The sequence below is a fragment of the Pagrus major genome, chromosome 10 (assembly GCF_040436345.1).
Source record: "Pagrus major chromosome 10, Pma_NU_1.0".
NCBI lineage: Eukaryota > Metazoa > Chordata > Actinopteri > Spariformes > Sparidae > Pagrus > Pagrus major.
Genome location: NC_133224.1, coordinates 3356829 through 3379530, shown reverse-complemented (window position 1 = coordinate 3379530; position 22702 = coordinate 3356829). Strand labels below are relative to the sequence as shown.

At 44.0% G+C, this 22702-nt stretch overlaps 1 protein-coding gene across 1 annotated transcript in view; it reads right to left on the bottom strand.

Moving 5' to 3' along the window:
• trpc5a (transient receptor potential cation channel, subfamily C, member 5a) overlaps positions 1 to 22702 on the bottom strand; it is a 59593-nt gene that overhangs the window by 13084 nt on the left and 23807 nt on the right. The window contains exons 8-12 of the mRNA XM_073475079.1: positions 12230 to 12367; positions 10076 to 10274; positions 8200 to 8339; positions 5282 to 5482; positions 3994 to 4115 (exon numbers count right to left, since the gene is read on the bottom strand). Of these exons, the coding sequence (XP_073331180.1) occupies positions 3994 to 4115; positions 5282 to 5482; positions 8200 to 8339; positions 10076 to 10274; positions 12230 to 12367 (800 nt within the window). The remainder of the gene's footprint in view (positions 1 to 3993; positions 4116 to 5281; positions 5483 to 8199; positions 8340 to 10075; positions 10275 to 12229; positions 12368 to 22702) is intronic.

Genomic DNA, 22702 nt, shown 5'->3' with positions numbered 1-22702 from the left:
CACACACACACACACACACACACACACACACACAGGTTGTGTCTGCAGGCTGTTATTTATGTTTGTGCTGCATAAAATATTCAACAGTGCAACATTATTGTCGCTGCGGTGTGTTGTGTGTGTGTGTGTGTGTGTGTGTGTGTGTGTGTGTGTGTGTGTGAATGATCGGCGTATCAATCAGGGTAACGAGAGTGTGTGACTGATCGTGTGAGCGTGTGGAGGTGAAGTGTGTGTGCGCTCGGAGGGGCGAGAGAGAGAGAGCGAGAGGTGAGGGAGAGAGAGTTTAATGAACGATGAATGAAGCAGCCGAGCGTGAGATTGTGTCGGAGTCATGAGACGAGGAGGAGAGAGGAGGTGAGGAGGAGAGGAGGAGAGAGGAGGAGGGAGGAGGTGAGGAGGAGAGAGGGGGTGAGGAGGAGGGAGGACGTGAGGAGGAGAGGAGGTGAGGAGGAGAGGAGGAGAGGGGAGGAGAGGAGGAGAGAGGACGTGAGGAGGAGAGGAGGTGAGGAGGAGAGGAGGAGAGGGGAGGAGAGGAGGAGAGGGGAGGTGAGGAGGAGAGGAGGAGAGAGGAGGTGAGGAGGAGAGGAGGAGAGGAGGAGAGAGGAGGAGAGAGGACGTGAGGAGGAGAGAGGACTCCTCTCCTTGTTTCCTCCCCTCTTCCCTCTTCCCTCGTCTCCTCTCCTCTGCTATCCTTCACTTGTTTCCTTCTCTGCTTGTTTCCTTTCCCTGTGTATCATCTCCTTATTTCATCTCCTAAGCTCTGCTCTTCTTTCCTATAATCGTCCCCTTGTCTCCTCTTCCTTTCTTGTTTTCTCTCCACCTGTTCCCTCGTCCTCCGCCCCCTGTTTCCTGTTCCCTCTCCTCTCCTTCCCTCGTCTCCTTTGTCTCCTCCCCTCGTCTCCTCTCCTCTCCTCTCTCATCTCTCTCTCCACTGAGTCGAGTCATAAACTGCTCCAGCTGATCCACTCAGTCATGTCGCTGCTGTTTCTCTACAGCTGAGTGGGAGGCAGGACCAGAGAGAGAGTGTGTGAGTGTGTGTTGGTGTGTGTTAGTGTGTGTTGGTGTGTGTTAGTGTGTGTTGGTGTGTGTTAGTGTGTGTTGGTGTGTGTTGGTGTGTGTTAGTGTGTGTTGTTGTGTGACACAGAAACATCGCATGCAGAAAAAAAAGTGTGTTTATAGTTGGCAGGCCGACAGCGTGCAATTAAATCAGTCTTATAGTGCTGATCTTCATATGAATATGAAGGTTTTCAGTGTGTGTCCGTGTGTGTATGTCTGTGTGTGTCTGTGTGTCTGTGTGTGTGTGTGTGTGTGTGTGTGTGTGTGAGAGAGAGAGAGAAAATAGACTGAGGTTTGTAGCGTGTGAAAGAAAGTGAAGAGTGTTTACAGCATTTTTTGTGAAGGTAAGAAAAAGGTAGAGACACACACACACACACACACACACACAGACACACACACACACACACACACACACACTCACACACATGTGCTAATGCTGCGTGGTGTAAAACGATGTAACACATTAACGGTGATAAGTGTGTGTGAAGCAGAGAGGAGACACCTGAGCAGAAACAGGAAATGAGCTCGCCAAATAACTCATTAATGTTGATAAGTGTGTGTGAATTACACACACACACACACACACACACACACACACACACAGAGGAGATAATCCTTGTATTGTACACTCATGAATGTTGATGCGGCCGCGTCGCCCCGCGGGGCTGCGATCGCTCTGTTTTCATAATGCATCATCTCAGGCGTCACGGTGGCGCTCGGCTCGCTCGGCGTGAGGCTCTGATCCAGCAGCAGCGGCTCGTCAGGGTCGATGTACGGCCCAGAGAGCCCAAACACGAGCGGCGCCATGTTACTTACTCCCTTTGTTTGGTCGAGGTGTGCTGAGTTAAACGTGTTCGTGAGGAGGTCGGTGCATTCAAAACCTCATGTAAGTAAATCCATGTTAGCACTCGAAGCTAAAATGTATCAAAAGCAGCAGCAAATAGACGAGTTTACGACGAAGGACAGTAAAAGACGAGATCTGTGGCTTCACGTCTGCAGGGAGGATGAAAATGCTGAACTGTGTGCCCTCGCCACAAATACTACGTCACAGGTTCGTTAAGGACGAAGCTGAGTTAATGACTCGTGCCGATCGGGCCTGTGCATCGAAGCGAATCACAGAAGAGTCTTTGTGATGACATAACTACAGTTTACTGTGACAAGACATGTCCCGACCATAAAACACCTGTTTTTTGAATGGAGTTTGGTGTAACAGTATTCGGATGATCCCATTTCTCGATTTGGGAAGTCGTTTTTTCTAACTTCGCTGTGTTTATGTGCGTCACGTCTGAACGTGAGAGCAACACGGACGCCAACAAGAAGTCGTTTTGCATTTAACTCAACTTCAACAACTTTTTTAACGAGAACAGACTCAGTTTTAAAGTTAGAGCTGCGATCTGTTGTTCCATCGTCCTCCTCGCCGTCCTGTCATCGTCCCCGGCGCTTTACTGTAATGGAATCGATCACAAATCAATACAGCTATTATCTAAAGCAAACCACACGCCTCATCAATATTCAGCCCACTGACTCCACTTGGCTCTCACTCTGCCTCCCTCAGCAAAGACACAGCAGATCTCTGCTCTGTGTGTGTGTGTGTGTGTGTGTGTGTGTGTGTGTTGCAGATATAAAACCATAATTCAAACTCGACCTCTCAATAAGCTTTTTTTTTTTGCTCGTCTCACGCGAAGAAAGCGTCGCATTAATATTCCTCAGGTGTGTCGAAGGAGCCGAGCTCCTCGACGACGCCGAGCATCGTTTCCGTATCATTATGTGGTGCAGCGACGCAGAAGAGCTGAAGAGCTGAAGAGCTGAAGAGCAGCGTCCGTCTGTGCCAGTGTGAAAGTTTAGATTAATCGTCGATGCAGCACTCGACTTGGAGAGGATGTGATCGTCAGATGAAATATTCACTCATCGAGCCGGAGAGAGTTTAAATGTTTGCGTCAGTGCTGCCTGATCGCCGAAAACAAATGAGACGTGGCTAAAAGTTTGTGTGGGTCCGCTCATATCAGTAGTTTTCCTTCCTAAATTAAATCAGAAAATTCAAATCTTAGTCAAAGTGTCTGTTTCAACATGGCCGCTATCACGGTCTGTTTCTGTCTGCTGCGCCTCGTCCTCCTCAAGGAGTCCAGAGAGACGCACAAGAAAACTTCAGACATCCTGTTAGAAAGTAAAGATTTCCTGTTCCTCTACAGAAAGTTTTATTTTGTGCATTTTGTAATCTGCCGTGTTGGTTTCTGTTTGCATCATGCATCAGAGTCTGGGGCAAAAAGTGAAGGAATGAATAAACTGGAGTTGATGTCAGACGGCTGAATTATTCTGAATTCATTCCTGAAAATAAAAGTTGAAGTTTTTAATAATAAAATGCTGCTGCAGTCTCCTGATTATTGGTATTTTCATCCTTTAAAAGTGAAAATAATGCAGGAAACAAAGTCTCTGAAACTCCGGTTTCTCTACATACCACACACACTTTACTATAAACTGAAACATCCAGAAGTTGGGAAGACGAGTAGATGATGTTTAATGTCCCCGACAGCCTCTGTGTTCTCATTGAGACACTGGCAACCGTCTTTTATTAAGTCACGAAAAAAATGCCTTCAAATTCATCCTATTTTATACGCTTTAAATGCAATTTTAGGCTCAAAGACAAATGTTTTAGAGAGTTTTTAGAGGGATAAAAGTGACTTCGGTCTCTCAGTAGACTCGCAATTTGAAAGATTTTTGTCCTGAGCAGATACGGACAACAACATCAGCGTTAATGGGCACCGACAGAAAAGGTGAAAAAGCTTTAACAGGTCGTTACACGTCTTCACAGATGTCCACTGTGCCTGAACACCACATCTCTGTGTATCAGACTGATGCAGCTCCTTTATGTTTGAGCTCCTTCACCGAGCATCAAAGACGCCACACGTGGACACAGTGTGTGTTGTGGATGGTACTAACGTTGAGAAGGCGTTGTTCTGCCTCTCACAGCGGATGCCTTTGCAGTTGTTGAGTTCCTCTGAGGCCTTTGTCTCGTAGTAGAAATACAGCTGGTTCAGCCCGTTAGCGAACGCCAGCAGCACCTGCACAGGAAAGATTATTATAAGTACGACAACGTTCACTTATATCATGAATAAAGAGGGATAATTCACAGCAAACATCGCATCTAAAGAAACAAAACTGCAGCTTTGATATCTTAACATCACATGTTGTAACGAGGATCGACCCCTCGGCTGCTTCAGGGCATTTTTAAAACACGGCTTTCTTCTCACACAGGACACGAGCGCTCCGGTGTTACGTAAAGCTGCTGCTGCTGAGTGTGCGTGAAGTGCCTCCGGCTCAGCGGGATTGATTTTAGGACTTCAGGGAGCTCAACAGTTCTCATGTGGATTGTGTTGTAGGTTAGAAAGTCCCCCGAGACGGACTTAATGAGTTCTGATGTAATGAAATCTGCCTGTAACGTCCTTCTAGCTTCGAGTCCTTGTGGCTTGAAAATAAAGCACTAATAGGAAAGTATGCAGCAGATGCACATTGTTGGTCGGCCCAGAGAGAGAGAGACTCACTTACATGGATATTAACATGCTAACGTGGAAAAAGGCTAACAGTTAGCATGCATACATTCTGAAACTGAGCCTCAGCCTACAAAAAGAGGCCACGGTACAGGCTAAACATTTCATTTTTCCTCACAAGTGGTAGGCTCATGAGACCGCTGACTGCACGGCTAACTAAGCTAACTGGCAAATGGCAGTTAACCTTACAGTGAGCAGCAGTTAGCTGTGAGTTTTGCAGCAAATAAAGTAAATCTGTCCATCAGGAAACTCTGTTAAATCCTACAATCCAAATCTTACTGAGCTAAGTAGCTAACGACAGCTAACACCCACAAGTTGTTTGACATGTTGGATGGTAGCATACGAACTGTTGAATGGTTAAATGTTAGCATGCTAATATGCTGGAACTGAAGTCTAAGAAGGCCACTGTACAGGATAAACTTTACATTGTTCCTCACTACTAGCAGGCTAAATGCACTGCTAACTGCACGGCTAAATGAGCTAGCTAGCTAAGACTACAGTCAGCAGAAGTTAGAAGTAAGTTTTGCAACAAGTAAAGCCATCTGTCTGCCACAAAACTCTGAATCCAAGCACAATACTGTGTGATCTAATCCAAGCAGCGCCTCAGAGAAGAGTCGTGAGTCGTGCTCGTTAGAAAAACTCTCGATTAGTGTCACATCAGGTGGATCGAAGCGTCTCACCAGACAGTAAATGAAGAGGAACTTGAGGATGTCCAGCAGCATCCTGCCCAGCGAGATCTGCAGGGGCCCCAGGTGGGAGTTGGCGGTGAAGAGGGAGATGAGTCTGAGGGAGCTGAAGATGTTGGCGATGGCGAACAGAGCCTCGGCTATCAGCGTGGGGTGCCACATCTCCCACTCCTCCCTGGGACGAGACGAGTTATACTGGAGGAAAAAAGAAATGTACCGGGGGACAAGAGATGAGGAGGAGGAGGAGGAGGAAGAAACAAGACAGAAAAAGACACATATGTTATTACAGGTGTTTACTGTCAATAAAATGTTGACTTCTTTCACAAATTTAGTGTAAATCAGTTGAAACAGCTGCGAAACGTTGGCAAAGTGCCCTTTAAACACTGAAGACACTTTTTTACAAGGAAAGAAACAACTTCATGTGTTGCATTTAATGCCGAATTTACAAGAAGACTGAAATAATAAAGAATTTTTCGTAGATGGAGTTGCATAAGGTTTATAAAGTTCATTTTAACTCAACAACTCACAAAATTGTGCCATTTTTTAAGGGAGTCTGGGGACTGTCGCCACGGTCGACGAAGAAGGAGCCTATACTGGTTCCTGTTTACTGTATTTGTAAAATTAAAATGTTAAAATAAATAGTTGTCTTTTGTGAAACAGTGTGTGTTTAAACAGCTGCTACATGTTGGCAGGTTACACTCATTTCAGATACAGAAGAAGAAAGCCTGGCATGGTGACACTGTACCAAACAGACACTTTTTACGAGGAAAGAAACAATGTTTTGTTCGGCTTTTAATGCCGAATTTACAGGAAGATAGAAATGATTGAGAATTTGTTTTTGCCTTTTCACAAATTTTATTTCAAGTTTCTCTGCTCGCAAAAAACTCTCAAAATTGCACGATTTGTTAAGGGAGTCTGGTGTTATAGCGGGGGAAAGCACCATCTGCTTCCAGTCTCTGTGTGCTAAGCTAGGCTAAACGCCTTCTGGGCCAATGTGAACACACAGAGATAAACAGAGTCACCATCACCCTCTTTTTTTTTTCCCAGCATGCTCTGTTTCTGTGACTGTTTTTTTTTTTTTTTTTGCTTTATTCATGCGTCTGTCTCTCTCCACATCGCTCTCGGTTGTCTCATGCTCGGCTTCCTCCTCATTCTAAATTCAGCCATTAGACTTCACACAGGACGTCTGTCTTGTTAACTCTGCCTCTATTAACATTCAGCGTGCACACACACACACACACACACACACGCACACACACACACACACACACACACACACACACACACACACACACACACACACAGGGGAACAGCCAGAAACAGAAACATGCACACAGATGCACACTCATTAATTTATAGACTCTCTTGCACCTTCTCTCAGATGCACCCCACTCTATCTGTCTGTCTGTGTGTGTGTCTGTCTCTCTCTCTCTATCACACACACACGCACACACACACACACACACACACACACACACACACACACGATGACAAAGCAAAATTTTGCGAGCGACCGCCGGCTCTCCAGAGGATTTTAACTGTTGCTAAATATTTAAAAGGGAAAAAGAAAAAGACAAAAAAAGTATAATATATTGTGGCAACTGCTTCTGTGTGTGTGTGTGTGTCCTTATCCCCGAAGTCTACGTATGTATTTGTGCTTATTAAATTGTGCATATATGTGTGTGGGGACCTGTGTAGGAGGGCCACCCGCCACCATCAGTGACTCACAGCTGCTGCAGATGGCCCCGCCGTCTGGTGTGTGTGTGTGTGTGTGTGTGTGTGTGTGTGTGTGTGTGTGTGTGTGTGTGTGTGTGTATAATTTCACCGTTCGCTCTGATAAATAGATAAATCTTGGACGGATGCAGGATGTGCAGCTAAACAAAGTGTTATTGAAGCTGAAAGCTGTGCGGTGAAAGTGAGAATACTGCTGCCTCGAGGTGAATCGTGTCACCTTCAAACACTCCAGGTGTTGTTTGAAAAGGTCAAAGGTCATATCTGATGTCTGCTGTTCATACTGACGACTGTAACGCGCATGAAAGGTGATAACTCATTGTGTTTATTTTTCATTTCGTCTCATGTTAGCGGCTCTTTGCATGTCTGTGCTCAGCTGTAACAGTATCTCGACAGCCACCGCTGTATGATGGACTCCGCCCCTTTGTGGTTCACTATCTGTCAGAGTCAGAGCGAGGAGGATGTGGGTGATGACATGATCTGTAGGAATGAATAGAAACAACTTAATGTGTTGCATTTAATGCCGAATTGACAAGAAGGCCCAACTTATTAAGAATTTGTCATAGAGGACGTTTCACAAAGTTTATTTAGTTTCTCTTCACTCAGCAACTCACAAAATCCAGTGATTTTTTAAGGAAGTCTGGGGACTTTTGCCACCGGCTACAAATAAATAGCCTCTATTGGTTACTGTTTACTGTATGTGCAAAAGTTGACATGTTCACTGGCGATAAAATGTTGTCTTCTCTCATAAATTTAGCGTTCAAACAGCTGCTGAATGTCGGCAGGTAATGTTGGGACATCAGAGTCAGTGTTGAAGAAGTTGTCGACACTTCATTTAAGGTTTCGCCGTTCATAAAGGGGTTAAACTCACAGGTGTGCTAACATCAGCTGTGGATCTCAGCGTCCAGGCTGTCAAACACTGCACACACGGCTTTTATATTATATGTTTGACCAGGTGTTTCTTCAGGTTAGACACAGTTTTTGCAGCGAGTGTTGCCCTGACTCCTGGTGACTCGTTGTAGGGTCGACGTCTCGCTCTTTTGCTTCCTTTCTATCCCCTAAAGTTGAGCTGAGAGGAACCAAAACTTGGCACCATTACTTGGTAGCACCGACTCAGTTCAGTCAGTAACCTGTTTGTCCGTACCCTTCTCCCTCTCACACCCTCAGACTCTCGTCTTTACCTTCACGTACGCCACTATCTTCAGCGAGATGGTGGCCAGGTAGAGCGAGTTCATGGCGAAGTCCATCAGGTTCCACCAGTCGTGGATGTACTCTGTGAATCCTCCGTCCCACATCTCCTTAATCTCCGCCCAGATGAAGCCTGAAACACACACACACACACACACACTGACGGTTATTTACACACTCACACACACACACACGGATGGTTATTTACACACACACACAAACGCAGTCATGCATGTGTGAGCACGTTAATGTCACCCATCAGTGGTTTCTGTTTGCTCGCTTTCTGCTCTGTGACCAAACTTTTTGTTGAATATTTTCTTTTGGCAGCAGCTGCGGGCGGCGAGCACGCAGCCAACAACACATTTGTTCCGTACGACTGATTTTAGACAAAGTCAGGTTTTACTCTCAATAATTCACGAGTCATTTTGTAGTTCATCACCGCTCCCTAGAAGATCTGCTGCTCTGAGTTTTTCATCCGTATGTTTGGAAAAATCACACATCATTAAGGTTACAGGGAGGAACTGTGGTGGAAAATCTAAATCTGGTGTAAACCGTAAACGAGAGTGCTTCTGCAGATCGACTTCATCAAGATCAAAAGTACCACTGAAGGAGGGAACAGAAAGGAAACAGCTGAGACTTTGGGAATATTTGAAAACTAATTCTTAAGCATTTAACCGACACGTTGATCTAAAAAAGAAGAAGAAGAAGAAGAAGAAAAAACAGAAAGAGAAGAAGAAGAAGAAGAACAGAGCGTACGAGACGAGACGATGATGAGAACAGATGGTTTTGTATTTTTCCAACTGATTATGGTTCTGATTTGGAAATGATTGGTGTCAGCTCCGAGAGAGAATATGGAGATGTAATCACTCATTTTCACACCCACCCACCCTCACACACACACACACACACACACACACACACACACACACACACACACACACACACAGAACTACCTCCTCCACACGCTCACAAGCATCCGACCACACACACACCCACATCCTGCACACGCAGACACACTCACAGTCCTCTCGATGGCAATCAAAGCAGAAAGGAATGAAGAGATGAGAAGTGTTGTGTGTTTTTTACTGTATAAAGAGACGTTTCTTCATCTCGCTGGACAGTGACTCAGTCAGGTCTGGACTGCATGTAAATATGAGACATTTATTTAAATGAAAGAGAGAAGAAGAAGTAAACAAGTAAATGAACAAGTGAAACTGGGATCGTCCAAAATGATTCTGCTGTTTGAGTAAGATGAAAACCAACAGAGTACGTCGGTAATGAACCCAAAATAACAGTTAAATGTCCGTCATGAGCTTCTCCATTGAACTTTTCCTCGTGCACGTCTACATAAAACACCACCAGAGGCCCGAGACCAGAAACGTCTGTCTGCAGCAGATCCACCAGAGCAGCATCAAGTAGCAACTGTTTCCGACCCAATCGACACAATACATATTGGCAAAGTACGTTTCTGCGTTTACGATTCTTATGCTCTGGTTTACACACAAAAACTCACTTGGTTAGGAAAACATTTTGTTTTTGGGCTTAAAATACCTGTTTTTGTCACCACAAACACGGCTGGAAATTGTCCCGAGGTCTCCATAAAAATATTCAGTTGTGTCACGTTTACAAATGTTGAAACACAGACTCGAAATGCGGTCACTAGCTCTGCAGCCTCACGGCCGGAGGAGCGAAGCTGCTGTAGTCTGGTGGTACGGCAGCAGATACTTCCGTATCTTTTTCCAGATGGCAGCGGTGTGAACACTTTTAGTCCTGCTTCATCAGTACAATACAGTAAAAAATAAATAATACTCAGAATGCATCAAACATAACAGACCGAAGCGAATGAGGTTGAGGTTTTTTTGTACGTACCCAGCACCCACGGGAGGATCATCCACTCCACGATGGTGGGCGGAGGTCCCTGCATGTGCAGGTTGGTGCGGGCGATGTGCTGCGAGGCCAGCAGCAGCAGGAAGAGGAAGGTCAGGTAGGACGCCGTGTGACAGATGAACTTGATGAAGGGCTTCTTGATGAAGTTTCCCAGAGCGCTCTTCGGCGCCAACAGGTAGATCTGAGGAGGAGGAGGCACACAGAGTTAAAACAGCAACTTTTCGTCCTTAAATGATGTTTTTTAGGTTGTTTTCCTCATCTACTACAGCTGTTTAGGAGAACGCTGTTTTGCTGTGAAGCTCCAGAAATGTTTGTTTGTTTGACGAAGCTTCACCTTCATCAGCGTGGAGGTGAGGAGATAATAACTGAATTTTTATTTTCTGTTCGTTTGAGATCCAAAACAAAGCAACACAGGAGGAGGCAGGAGGGGAAAAAAGCTGCTGTTATGTAACCGATCATGAACAATAAATCACAGTCCTGCTCTGATGTCTCTTCAGCTTTTTACACTCGTGTTCAAAGCATGAAGCCGGAGCTGACGGCGCTCGTGTTCATCCACCCGTCCCCCTCCGTCTATCGGAGCCGCCGCTGTTATTGCCGAGTGTTATTGCTGTTATGATGCTTGTTTACTTGTTCTGCTCATCTACTCGCTCCTGGCAACCTCGACGTTCTCTGAGTCACGCCAGCGAGGCTTTAAAAGGAATTAAATAACACAGAGAGAGAGAGAGACAGAGGTGTTTGTGTGCATTATTAATAACTTAATCACATTAACGCAACACTGTGATTGTTGCGATGTGAAGACTTTAAGTGAATTATCTTACTCAAGCCAAAGTAAGCACAGCTGAATTAAGATTTGATTACTTTGTCGTGTCATTAGTCTGGTTTATTTTGGTATTTTGAGTACTTGAACGCACCACAAGAAACGTGAGAGAGGACGCAGACTGATCTTGAAATACTTTCTATGAATTATGATATTTGTCCTCACTTTGAAATGGGTTTAAAAACTTGAACTTCTGCAGTGGATTGAGGACAGAACGTATGCAATGTGCGCTTAAACGAATTAGCTAAGTGTGGTGTTTCCCACACATATACCTTACGTCAGTGGGCTGCCATCATATATTTGGTGACACATTTTAACATTATTTACTTTTATTACTTATCGATAAGCTAGAGGACAGTCCTCCCTCAAGCTGGTAAGTGCACCTGGTTGGTTACGATAGGCTACATAATTAACGACAAGCGTCCTTCACATGTGGCTCACCAAGTTTATATAATATTACTGCTGACGAATAAAGTCCACAGAGCCAAGAGCTTCTGTCGGTGCGGACTTTGACCTTTTTAACTTTAAAGATCTTTTACATGCACAAAAACATATAAAACATTGAAGGAGAGGACAAAACGAAAAACATAACAGGTCTCTAATGTGACACTATGCAGGCAAACTTTAAAAGATTACACAGATAAAATAAGCTTCGCTCTAACGTTAGCAGTGTCGACATTTGTTTTTGACTTCACACAGTTGTTCTGAGAACTGAACAACTTCCACGTTTACACCGCAGACTTCCTTCATCTGTGATCTGCTGAACGAGATTAAACCAAAATATCTCTGCTTCCTCTGCAGAGCTCCGCATGTTAATCAGGTTTGCAGCAAGTTTATCTGTTTCACTCGAGTCGTTCTCCAACAGAATATTAAATATTGATCGCAAGGAACGGGTCAATAGTTCTTCCTCCCTGGTCAGTTCGTATTTACAATAAAAGTTTTGTCTGCATATAAACTTTGTGTGAAGCTCAGCCTGCAGCGAGCGTCTGTGTCTGTGTTGTGATGTTCACTCTGCAGTGAACAGCAGCGGCTTCATGCCTTCTCTAAATTATAACAATTCTTCCTCCCTCACTCTTTGTTTTTAGGTCGAGTGTTGTTGTCGAGTTGATGTTTCCTGGCAACAGCTCCTGCAGCCAATAAAACAAGAGTTCGGCTCGATTTCTGCCTGGCAACAAATTTATTTCAAGGAAGACGTCTTTGATTTCTTCTTCTCTTCCTCTCTCCACTTCCTCTGTTTCCATTTCCTTATTCACTCTTTAATATCCTTCTTCCCTTTTTTAATGTAATCCCTCTTTCTTTCTTTCCACCTCCATCCTCACCAGTGAGAAGACAGGAAACAGGAGTCCGATGATGAAGCAGGTGACCAGTTTGACGGCCCAGTGTCGTCTCCTCCAGCCCGGGAAGCCGTCGTACCACAGCGTGGCCAGCAGCTGCTGGCAGTTCGGCTGAGCCACGAACTGAACAGAGAGAAGAAGAAGAAGAAGGAGAGACTGTTAGGAAACATAGTTTAAACGTCCTTTAGTTGAAATAAAGGAGGGCAAATTTGTTATCAACAGGGAAAAATGAGCAATAAAACCTGAAACACAACATCGATCTCCTGCTTCAACAAAAGCAGATTTAAAAGTGGCTCATTTATCATTCAGAGGACTAAACAGGCTGATAACAACATGTTTAACCTTCAACACACAGAAGTGCTCAGTGAACACGACCTTCAAGTGTTCAGGTCAAACATCAAACTGTTGTACAAACAGCCTCTCTCCTGACCGGTCAGTGGTGTTCGTCTCACAGATGAGATCTCTCTCTGGTTGTTCTGACTGATCAATCCAACTTTTATTATCGGATCAGCATGAAGAAGGGTGACGAAAAAACAGGTACCATCCACAACTTTTGACAGCGATAACGCAAAAATAACTTTTCCCATGTGTGACGAACTGGACTCTACTGAACCGGACTGGACTGCCTGGTGGAAACGAGGATAAAGAAGAAGGAGTCTGTAAACAGATCGGATGATGTGTAATAAATCCTTCATGTGAGCTACATAACTTTTACAAATCAGAGGCTCAAAAGGTTTCCACACGCTTCAAAATTAAAACAGAAGGTGACCACAGGACGGAGGGTTGTTGTTGGTAGTTGCTGACAATAAAATGAAATGAACAGACTCAAAAAAATAAAAACACGTCTTTTATTATGTTTGTGTTGAGAGGAGAGCCACCTGACAGCACAGTGAGCTAATAAAACCAGATATAACCTCCATCTGTGCGGCTGTTTGTTCATCTCTGTTTCATAACGTTCACATCAGACGCTTTTATTCATTCAAAAGGGAGCGAGCGAGCCTCAAACAGGTACATCTGTACAGTGTGATCATCCTCCGTGACAAACCAAAGGTTACGTCCTGCAGTGACAGAGCCGCGGCTGCTCTGTTGTCCAGGTCGCCTCCATTTACATCTCATTACAGCTCATCCGCTAATACCGCTGGCGTCGCACCAGAGGCAGCTCGTCCCCGTCAGTCCTTCAGTCGCCCTCTGAGTCACTGAGACAGAAGAGACGAGTCCTCCTTTTTCTTTTTGTCCTCTGTTTCTTCCTCTCATTGTAATCCTCCTCTCTTTCATTTATTCTGTCGCTGTCTTGCCAAGTTTCTTTCTTTCGTTATGAGCTTCTTCCCTCATGTCTGTTTCCGGTTGATTAGTCTGGTCTCATACAATGAAAAGACTTGAGGAGACAGGAGGTGATCCATCACAACCGCTGTGATGTAAAAAGTGTGTTTTCCCTCTTAAACAAACAGCCTATTAAATAAATGGACTCGAATAAACATCCGGCTCAGTTCTGCACATCCACCTTCACACAAGGACACACGACTGCGCTCGACCAGACATTTAGCTAAAAGCTTAAAAAAAACCCGGCAAACTGCCAAACAAAAAGCGTTCGGGTCAGACTGAAGCTGTCAATCACACACTTTTTCTGAACATTTGGCTGCATCATAAATAATTTATCCAGACACACTTGTTCGGAGAGAGATCTGCGTGGGACTCTCACAGCTTCTGACTTTGCAGCGTCATGCGGCGTCGTCAGGCAGGAGATGATAAAAGTCACAGGAGGTATTTATGGTGCTCGTCCGATTGGCGAGACGCAGAGCAGACATCAGAGGTCGCTTGGGTCTCTTCCTGCTGGTGGATCACCAGGCATCAACCATCAAACTGCAGAATATGTTCAATAAAACGCCCAACATTGCATGGCAACTTCTGTGTAGATTTTAGTTACAGCATAAACATTATGGTCTTGTCCATACAGCTGGCCGGATCCAAAATATTGCTGCTACTGATATGACAAGTCTGATGAGTCTTGATTTGATTATTGATACCTTCGCAGAGTCTCAGATATCTGCGCTTCCTGACTCGTTGGCAGAAGATGCTAAATGTCACAAGAGATATTTATGGTGCTCGTCCTACGGCGAGACCCGGAGCAGACGTCAGAGGTCTCCTGGGTCTCTTCCTGCTGGTGGATCACCAGTTTAACAGTCCGATTTGTAAGAAAGATGATTTCCTAACTCGTCGAATACTGACGTTTTGGGATTGCAGGTCAGTTTGGCCGCCATCCCAAAGCACCAGTATTTGATGAGTTGGGAATGAGTCTCCAAAATTCCCAACTTGTGTTCCCCCTCACTGTTTCCACCCTAAGCTGAAAGAAAAAGAGGAAATGTTGCACTAAAAAGAGCGTAAATGCTTCAGATTAGCTCCAGTTAAAGGTCCTACAGAGGACTTTAGTTTGGTGACGGACGCCTGGTGAATATCTGCAGCTATAAAGAGTTTTAAAAACATAATTCACACAACAACATCAGGTTTATAAACTGTAAAACATCAACATGATGTCATTAAATATAAATGGCTGCAGTGTTTTTATCTGGTGAGTCTGGGAGGGTTCGACTCTCAGTTTAATCATCTTATGTCGCCTTACACCTCCGATAACCACCGACCTGAGGGAGCTGCAGCGGGTATGACCTTAACACACACACACACACACACACACACACACACACACACACACACACACACACACATCTACACACACACACACACACACACACTCACAGATAAACTTGTCATGGCAGCTACAGAGCAAGTTGTTCAACCTCTTATCTGGTTGTGTGTTAATGTGTGTGTGTAGATGTGTGTATTAGTGTGTGTGTGTGTGTGTGTGTGTGTGTGTAGATGTGTGTATTAGTGTGTGTGTGTGTGTGTGTGTGTGTGTGTGAGAGGATATTGGATAACGAGGGGATTTAATTATATAGATGAAATGATAGAAGAAGAAAAAAGGAGAAAAGAGGAGGAGAACGATAAAGTGGCAGAAGTCAAACCAAGGAGGCTGCTGCCTCCTCCTCTTCTCCTCCTCTTCTCCTCCTCTTCTCCTCCTCCTCTTCTCCTTCTACTCTTCATCTTCTCCTCCTCATCATCTCCTCCTCCTTTTCTTTTCCTTTCCCTCCCCTCTCCTTTTTTTCCTCCCTCTGCAGTCGCTGTCTCCTCCTGATATTTCTTCCCTCTTTCTCAAATTTTTCCATCCCGTCTCCTTCACCTCTTTTCCTTCTTATAATCCCAACTCTCTCCTCTCCATCTTCTCCCTCTGCTCCATCTTTCTTCACCTCCTCTCATTTCTCCTTCTCCCCTCTCTTTATTGTCTTCATCATCCTATCCTTGTCTCACCCCCTCCTCTCCTCTGTCCTCCTCTTCTCTGAACTGAATCTTTTTCTTTTCTTTTTCAGCCTGGTCTTTTCTCCTCCTGCTGCAGTCGCTCTCTCCTCCTTTTTTTCTTTCCCTCTTTCTTGCATTTCCTCTCCTCCATCTGTCTCCTTCGCCTCCTCTTTTCCTTCCTTCCTCTCCTCCTGCTTTCCCTCCTTTTCTCATGCACTTCTCACCTCCTCTCAATCCTCCTCCTCCTTTTTCTCTCTTCTTCCTGGTCTTATTTCTTTCCTCCTTTCCCTTCTTCCTGCAGTCGCTCTCTCATTTTTTTCTTTCTTGCATTTCTTCTCCTTCACCTCTTTTCCTTCCTAACTTCTCCTCTTCCTTTCCTCTCTGCCTCTTCATCTTTCACTCCTGCTCCATCCTCCTCTTTTTTCTTCTTCATCATCCTCTTCTTGCCTCATTTCCTTCTTCTCCTCTTCCTCCTGCTAAACTCTCCTCTTCCTCTTCCTGCATTTCTTCTCCTCCATCTGTTTCCTTCACCTCCTCCTTTCCTTCCTATTTCTTTCCTCCTCTACATCTTCTTCCTCCTTCATCTCCTCCATCTCTCTCTCTCTCTCTCCATCCCTCGCTCGGCTCCAGTTTGGTTTCCTGTTGCCATGGCAGCAGTATGCTAATGAGCGAGTTGATCTCCGGGCTCCTCTAAAACTACAGCAGTCTGCTCCTTCCTCTCCTTTTTCTGTGTCGGTCTCTCGAGCTTCGGTCGGCAAAACAACCTCGTCAAAGTCAACTCAAAAACAACGCCGAAAAATAAAACACGTCCAGACCAATCACAACGCGGGATCGGAGAGGAGATAATTTAATAATCTGGGTTTTTTTTTGGGTGGTGTGTTGTCGTATCGGACAGAGTGAGACATCCCGGGTGTAACATACACAGATTATTGCAGTGACCTTTCGAAACCCGTGAATCAGCTCGAGTTACATAAGACGTGAGTGAGAGCCGGAGTGGTGGGTGACGGGTGAATATCAGCCAGCGTCAGCAGGGGTATCTGGATGATAATAATAATAATAATGATGAATGTGTGGTGGGCGATCGGTGACGTCGTTTTCCTGTCTGAACCTGAGCTCTGTCTTTCATCTGGTGACAAAGAGAAGAAAAAAACCTCAAAACTAAACGAGCAGAGAAACATAAAAATGCTTCCAGGCGGACCAGCAGGGCTTCAGAAGTGATGTAATCAATATGTTTTGGCCTTCATAGTCACCGTATCTCAACATAACTGAATATGTTATGGAGAGTTTGGTGAACATGCTGAACATCAAGCATTACGTGCTACGTTATATCTCATTATTAAAGGGGCACTGCGTATTTTTGGAGAAGAAATTCAGACAAATATGTATTTTTAACCCTTTTCTCGGTAGATAACGCTGTAACATAACAAGTTACTTTTAAAAGTAATGTAGTGGTTGTGTAGTAATTCACTGAGGCACCTTTTGTTCCTGCTCTCTTACAGTGAACCTCGTTTTCCCTCCTGAACACTGGAAAAAAGTGCTGCTGAACCTCTGAGATAAATTTCCAGTCCGTCTCAAATTGATTAGCACGGTCTGTCTCTGTCTCCCAACGGACCGGGTCACTGATGTGAAAACTGCAGAGGATAAAGTCTTAAACTTAATCTCAGAGTGCCCGCAGCACTGAAACCACACTCTTTTCAATGCTAATCCAATAGCAGCTTTACATAACACACACACACACACACACTGGTCGGGATGGGAGGAAGAGATGTTTGAAGATGCCCTGAAGGAGGGAGAACAGGATGTTTCTTGTAAAGTAACACAATCTCAGATCCAGGAAGAAAATCTGAAGAGCTTTGCTTCAAAATTCACCCGGTGAAAATACAAACTTTGACAAAAGTGAATGCAAAACACACAAATTCACTTTAAAATGAAAAGAATAAGTCAACATTTTGGGAAACACTCTTATATTTGCTTTTCTTTCCGAAAGTGAAATAAGAAAATGTGATCTTTTCAGCTAGTTTTTCCTCCTATTTCCTGTCTTTATGCTAAGCTAGGCTAATCACAACTTGATTCCAACTTTGTTCTGAGTTGCTCAGGTTTCAGATTTTTCCTCAAAGGCACTTCAGCGGACTGAATTGTTTAACAATACTAAAGTCTTCTTCAAACGTTTAAACGTGGAAGATTGTCAAGATTCCACTTTATATGAAACAGTACAGACAGCATTAAAAAACATAACTTCCACCAACGCAGCGACACGTCGCAACCCACAACAACAACGACTAGAACAAGATATACCATGAAATCTGCACTGTTGGCAGCCCCCCGAGCTTCAAGTGACATTTAAAAATCAATCAGCAAACGTACAGGAATGAATCATAAAGTCTGAGCTGTGGATTATAGCTGGGAGGAAGTAGAGGATGCCAGCTGATCGAGGCTCACTCGCTCACATTAAATAAGCTTGTTGAAACCGTTCTGGAGACGTTTACTCTCGTCTTTTATTCACACTCTGCTGTGCGAGTTGCAGCGATAAGGAGCTGGAGTATTTTTTAATCTCTAATAAATGCACCCAGTCATCCAGCAGAAGCTCTGGGGAGCCGACACAGACAGGGAAATTAGCCGAGTGGAAAACCTGACTCTCTCCCAAAAAAAAGGCCCCAAACCCCCCTTTTATTAATGTCTTCATGGAGAGGAGTTCTGATGACTCATGTTAACCTGCTGAATGAAACCCGCAGCCTGCAGTGCTGAGAGATGAATAGGCTGTTACATTACATTTGCATTTCCTCGCAGGGCGGGATCGTTAAAGCAGCTCCGACATGACGGACCCGACTGTGGACGGGGAATCAAACCTGACGTCTTTGTTTTATTCTAAGCACTGAAGGCAGGGTTCAACACATGAGAGAATCTACTGTGTGATTTTTTAACGTCAGCCCCCCGTTTTCTTTTTAATAAGCTGCCAGATTTCACTCTTATAACTGTGGAAAGGAAGGGAGAAGAAAGGTTTCTATCCACCATCGCAGCTGCGTGTTCTCAGATATCACATCAGCCCACCACGATAGGGCTAACATGAAGTTGGTCGAGGCCCACCATTGAGTCCGGTTCTGCTCAAGGTTTCTGCCTGTTAAAACGCAGTTTTTTTTCTCGCCACTGACGCCAAATGCTTGCTCATGCACAACTACGTTCTTTGCAAATTCTCCACGACATAAATTGGCGTCACGAACAGGATTGGAAGAAGAGATATGCCGACTGCGTCGTGGGCTCTGGGCGACACCGCATGTGGCCGCATCGCAAAGATCTCGCTCAGGTCTAAGTGCAGCGAGTAACGTCTAAAATTCTTCTCAAAAAAGAGCCTTAAAGTTAATGAAGACCAGACTGCAACCAACTTAAACAACATAAATCAAAAATGTGACTCGTTCGCTCATAATACGCCCAGTAACTGGAAAGGACTGGCTGTAAACAATCCTCCTTCCCGTGTTATTAGCAAAGAAGAGTTGCTAACAAAGCTACGCTAATTCAGTGATAAATGCGATTAATTTCATATCAGTTCCTTATAATTCGAGTCCCTGGTTATTTTGTTTAACTTCAAAGCTGTTATTATGAAGCAGAAATACCAGGACCAATCCACCAGGACCATCTTTATCACGGCTTTGTACTTGCGTCTCTCTGCTCACTCTTCTTCGCACGTCTGCTGCTACACCGCTCACCTTAAAGCCACTCGCAGCATATTAAACCCCACCGCCGCCACCAGAGTTAATATCGTCCCTGCTGAGCTGAGCTCGGTGTTTCTTTTGTTGTGAGTGATAAGGTCAGAGCCTTGACGCTAAACATCAACATATTATACAGTCAAATGTAATTTCTACATGAGCTGGCTGCCTGATCTGAATGAATGTGCTCCGATCAGATAACCTGTTTTGGGGTTATTATTATTCCAGCTTCCTGCCCGTTTGCACGAAAACCACCTCAAAGCTCGGGTCACTCCTCTTCATTCTGCCTCGAACATCAAACTACCATCTGTAACCCAAAGCTTCTCTCCAGCTAATTCAATTTCTGGGCAATCTGCCTCGACCACTAAACTAAGAAATATGCTAACCGCGGCTACGCTACATAGCACTCGGTTAATTCAATTTCTCTGCGGTCTGATGTAATCTGCACAGAGCTAGATATGCTAACCCAAAGCTGCGCTAACACTAATTCAATCTGGCTGTGCACATGCTTTATGATTTATATGCAAATGCTCATGCGTGCTCGCTCGCTTTCTCTCATATTTGATCTGACTCTCTCCATATTTCTTCATCTGTTTTGTCTTTCTCTTCATCGTCTCCTCTCAAGTCGACTCAGTTCCAGCATGTTAGCATGTTTGGATGAAGAATAACACTGTAGTTATACTATAAAAATACACAGAATGAACCAACGAGTTACTGCTAACAGATGAAGTGAGACATATATAGAAAAAAAGGAAGATTTTGAGGATGATGATGTATGAAAATAAAGAAATGACATCATGGCCAAAAGTATGTGGACACACAAACATCACATATACATATATAAATTTCAGATCCATAGGCATGTACCTGCTGTGACTTCACTCCTCTTTCTACAACATTTTGAAGCTTTTTGTGTTGGTATATACTTCGTAGGGAATATTTACTAAAATGTCATTGTATGCTGGAGTTTTTGGAAAGTGACTGTACTTGTACCGTACTTGACTATTTCCATTTTACTCAACGTCTTACTTTTTACTCTGCTGCATTTATTTATTACACATAATAAGCAGTCAGATGCGGATTCTTGATTTTACATCTAACAGTTTTAAAATAAAACGGGCTGTTGACGATTGCACTGGTGGTTCGTTAACTCATCTCCCCTCTTTGGAAACATGTCTGTGTGTGTTGTTAACTCAGAACATTTATCAAAAAAACTGTTTGAGGCCAAAAGAGTTTACATTTTCAATTATTTCACAAAAAAGATCAGAGAAAAAAAGTTCAAAAATGAAAAAGAAAGTGTGTTTCCATCATCACAAACAATTTATGACGACGAGATGGAGTGAAAAAGAGTTACTGCATATAAACTCTGTGTGTGTGTGTGTGTGTGTGTGTGTGTATAATTGAGAACATGAGTTGATAGATTAATTAAAGCAATAATTCATTTGTGGTGAATAAAACATGAATAAAGGTAAATATATTATTCAGCAGATTACAGAACCACACACACACACATGATGCAAACATTGGTCACACACTCGAGCAGACACATGTCATCACACACACACACAAACACACACAGCCCATTTATTATTGAGACGACTGTTAATGTATAATTCAGCAGGACTGCAGGTATCAAAAAAAGACATCTAAATGATTCAAACACACACAAACACAACGTGCACACACACGTTGAATCGCTGCTCCCTCTCACGCACACACATTAATGTTTCAGGGGGTTGTGTTGTGGGTTAACTGGAGGTTAAACGGCGATAACCAGCGAGGGCTTTTCACTAAAAGTCCACTTTAATCTGCAGGTCGACTGGGAGCAGAGACGGATCCAAACGACGAGAAGAGAAAATGTGTGGAGCGACTGAAGAGAAGAAACGTCCACGTGACGTTCTGTCTTTCATTTTTAGAGGCTGGATGACTTAAATAAAGGAAACAAACGTTAAAAACACTGTGAAGAGATGACAAGAGTTGGAAGACGGCGTTTGTTCTGTCTTTTATTTTCAGATGTCAGCCAAGAGTTCTGCCTACGCCCACAGGATTTTTATTTGTGCTGCTCTAAGCATCACAAAATGACATTTAAAAGAAAGACAATGCACTTTGTAGAAACACTTAACCAATGAGCGAGATCCGGAGGGTCACAGCAGAGCGCTGGATATCTCAGATTCACATTTTCTTTTAAAGGTGTCTTAAAAGTTTTAAGAGAAAATGAATCAGCGTATTCCCTTAAATGTCAAACTGGACGCTTGCAGGATCTGATTTGTCTTTAAATTTCGTGTTTTTATTCAAACTACAGGCAAAAAATGGGTCGTTTCTTCCTCCTTTCCCCCGTTTGCCATCCCTAAAATAACTCCACACACTCCCACTCTTTTTAATACCTACTCTCTTCTCCCTCGCCATTCCTCTTTGATTGCTGTCATTCATCAAAATGTCGCGCTCGCTTCCTCCCCTCCAAACTTCCTGTTTGTGCTTCGTTCTGTGGCAACGCTTCCCTCGCCTCTTTCCCGTCTGCACCACTTACACTAAATACGTACAAACATCCACTTTTCTCCATTTATCTTTTCTTCTCCATCTTTTCTCTGAGCAGGTTAGTCACCTAAAAAAAAAAAAAAAAACGAGACACAGAGAAGCAAAACAGAGCAAACAAGGAGGGATATATTCCACCGCCCGCTGTTTGTGACTCACTGTTCTTTTGCTGACTCTATTTCTGAGTTGTTTCCTCTGTTCCACCTCTCCACCTCGCTCTGATTTTGTTTCTTCTCTTTCTGTTCACGTCCGTGTCGGCTCCACGAACCAGCCGTCTGTCTGTCGCTCCATTCCTCCCTCGTCCTCACCTCCTGCTCTCTCCTACAGGTCTGTATCATCTGCTCTGTGTTTTCCTGTCGCGTACCATCAAACGAAGCCGTGTAAACATTTAAAATGTCACACAAGTGTTCTAGCTGAGTTCCTGTCATCCTGGTCTGTAGTGAATAGAGGCACTTCTTCAATGTCAGAAACAAACACATCAGCAAGGTTCTAGTCGTTTCTGTATGAAAGTACAGTCAAAATATTCTGAATATTTGAAATGTTTTCAGGTCTCATTTTTCGTAGTATCATTACCACCTCCACCTCCTCAGTAAGTTCACATAGAGGCTGTTGTTGCTAACACACAGTGCAGAAGCCTAATTATATTTATCTTTTCATAAAAATCTTAAATTTCATGCCCTCAATATTGAGTAAATGTTTCTCCATGATATCAACCAAATGATGTCGACCAAATGCCAACTTCTCTGCACTCCGCGTACTGCATCGTTCCAACGTATCTTCTATATGGTCAGCAAGCCAACCAACCAACCAGCCAACCAACCAACCAACCAACCAACCAACCAACCAACCAACCAGCCAACCAATCGACCAACCAACA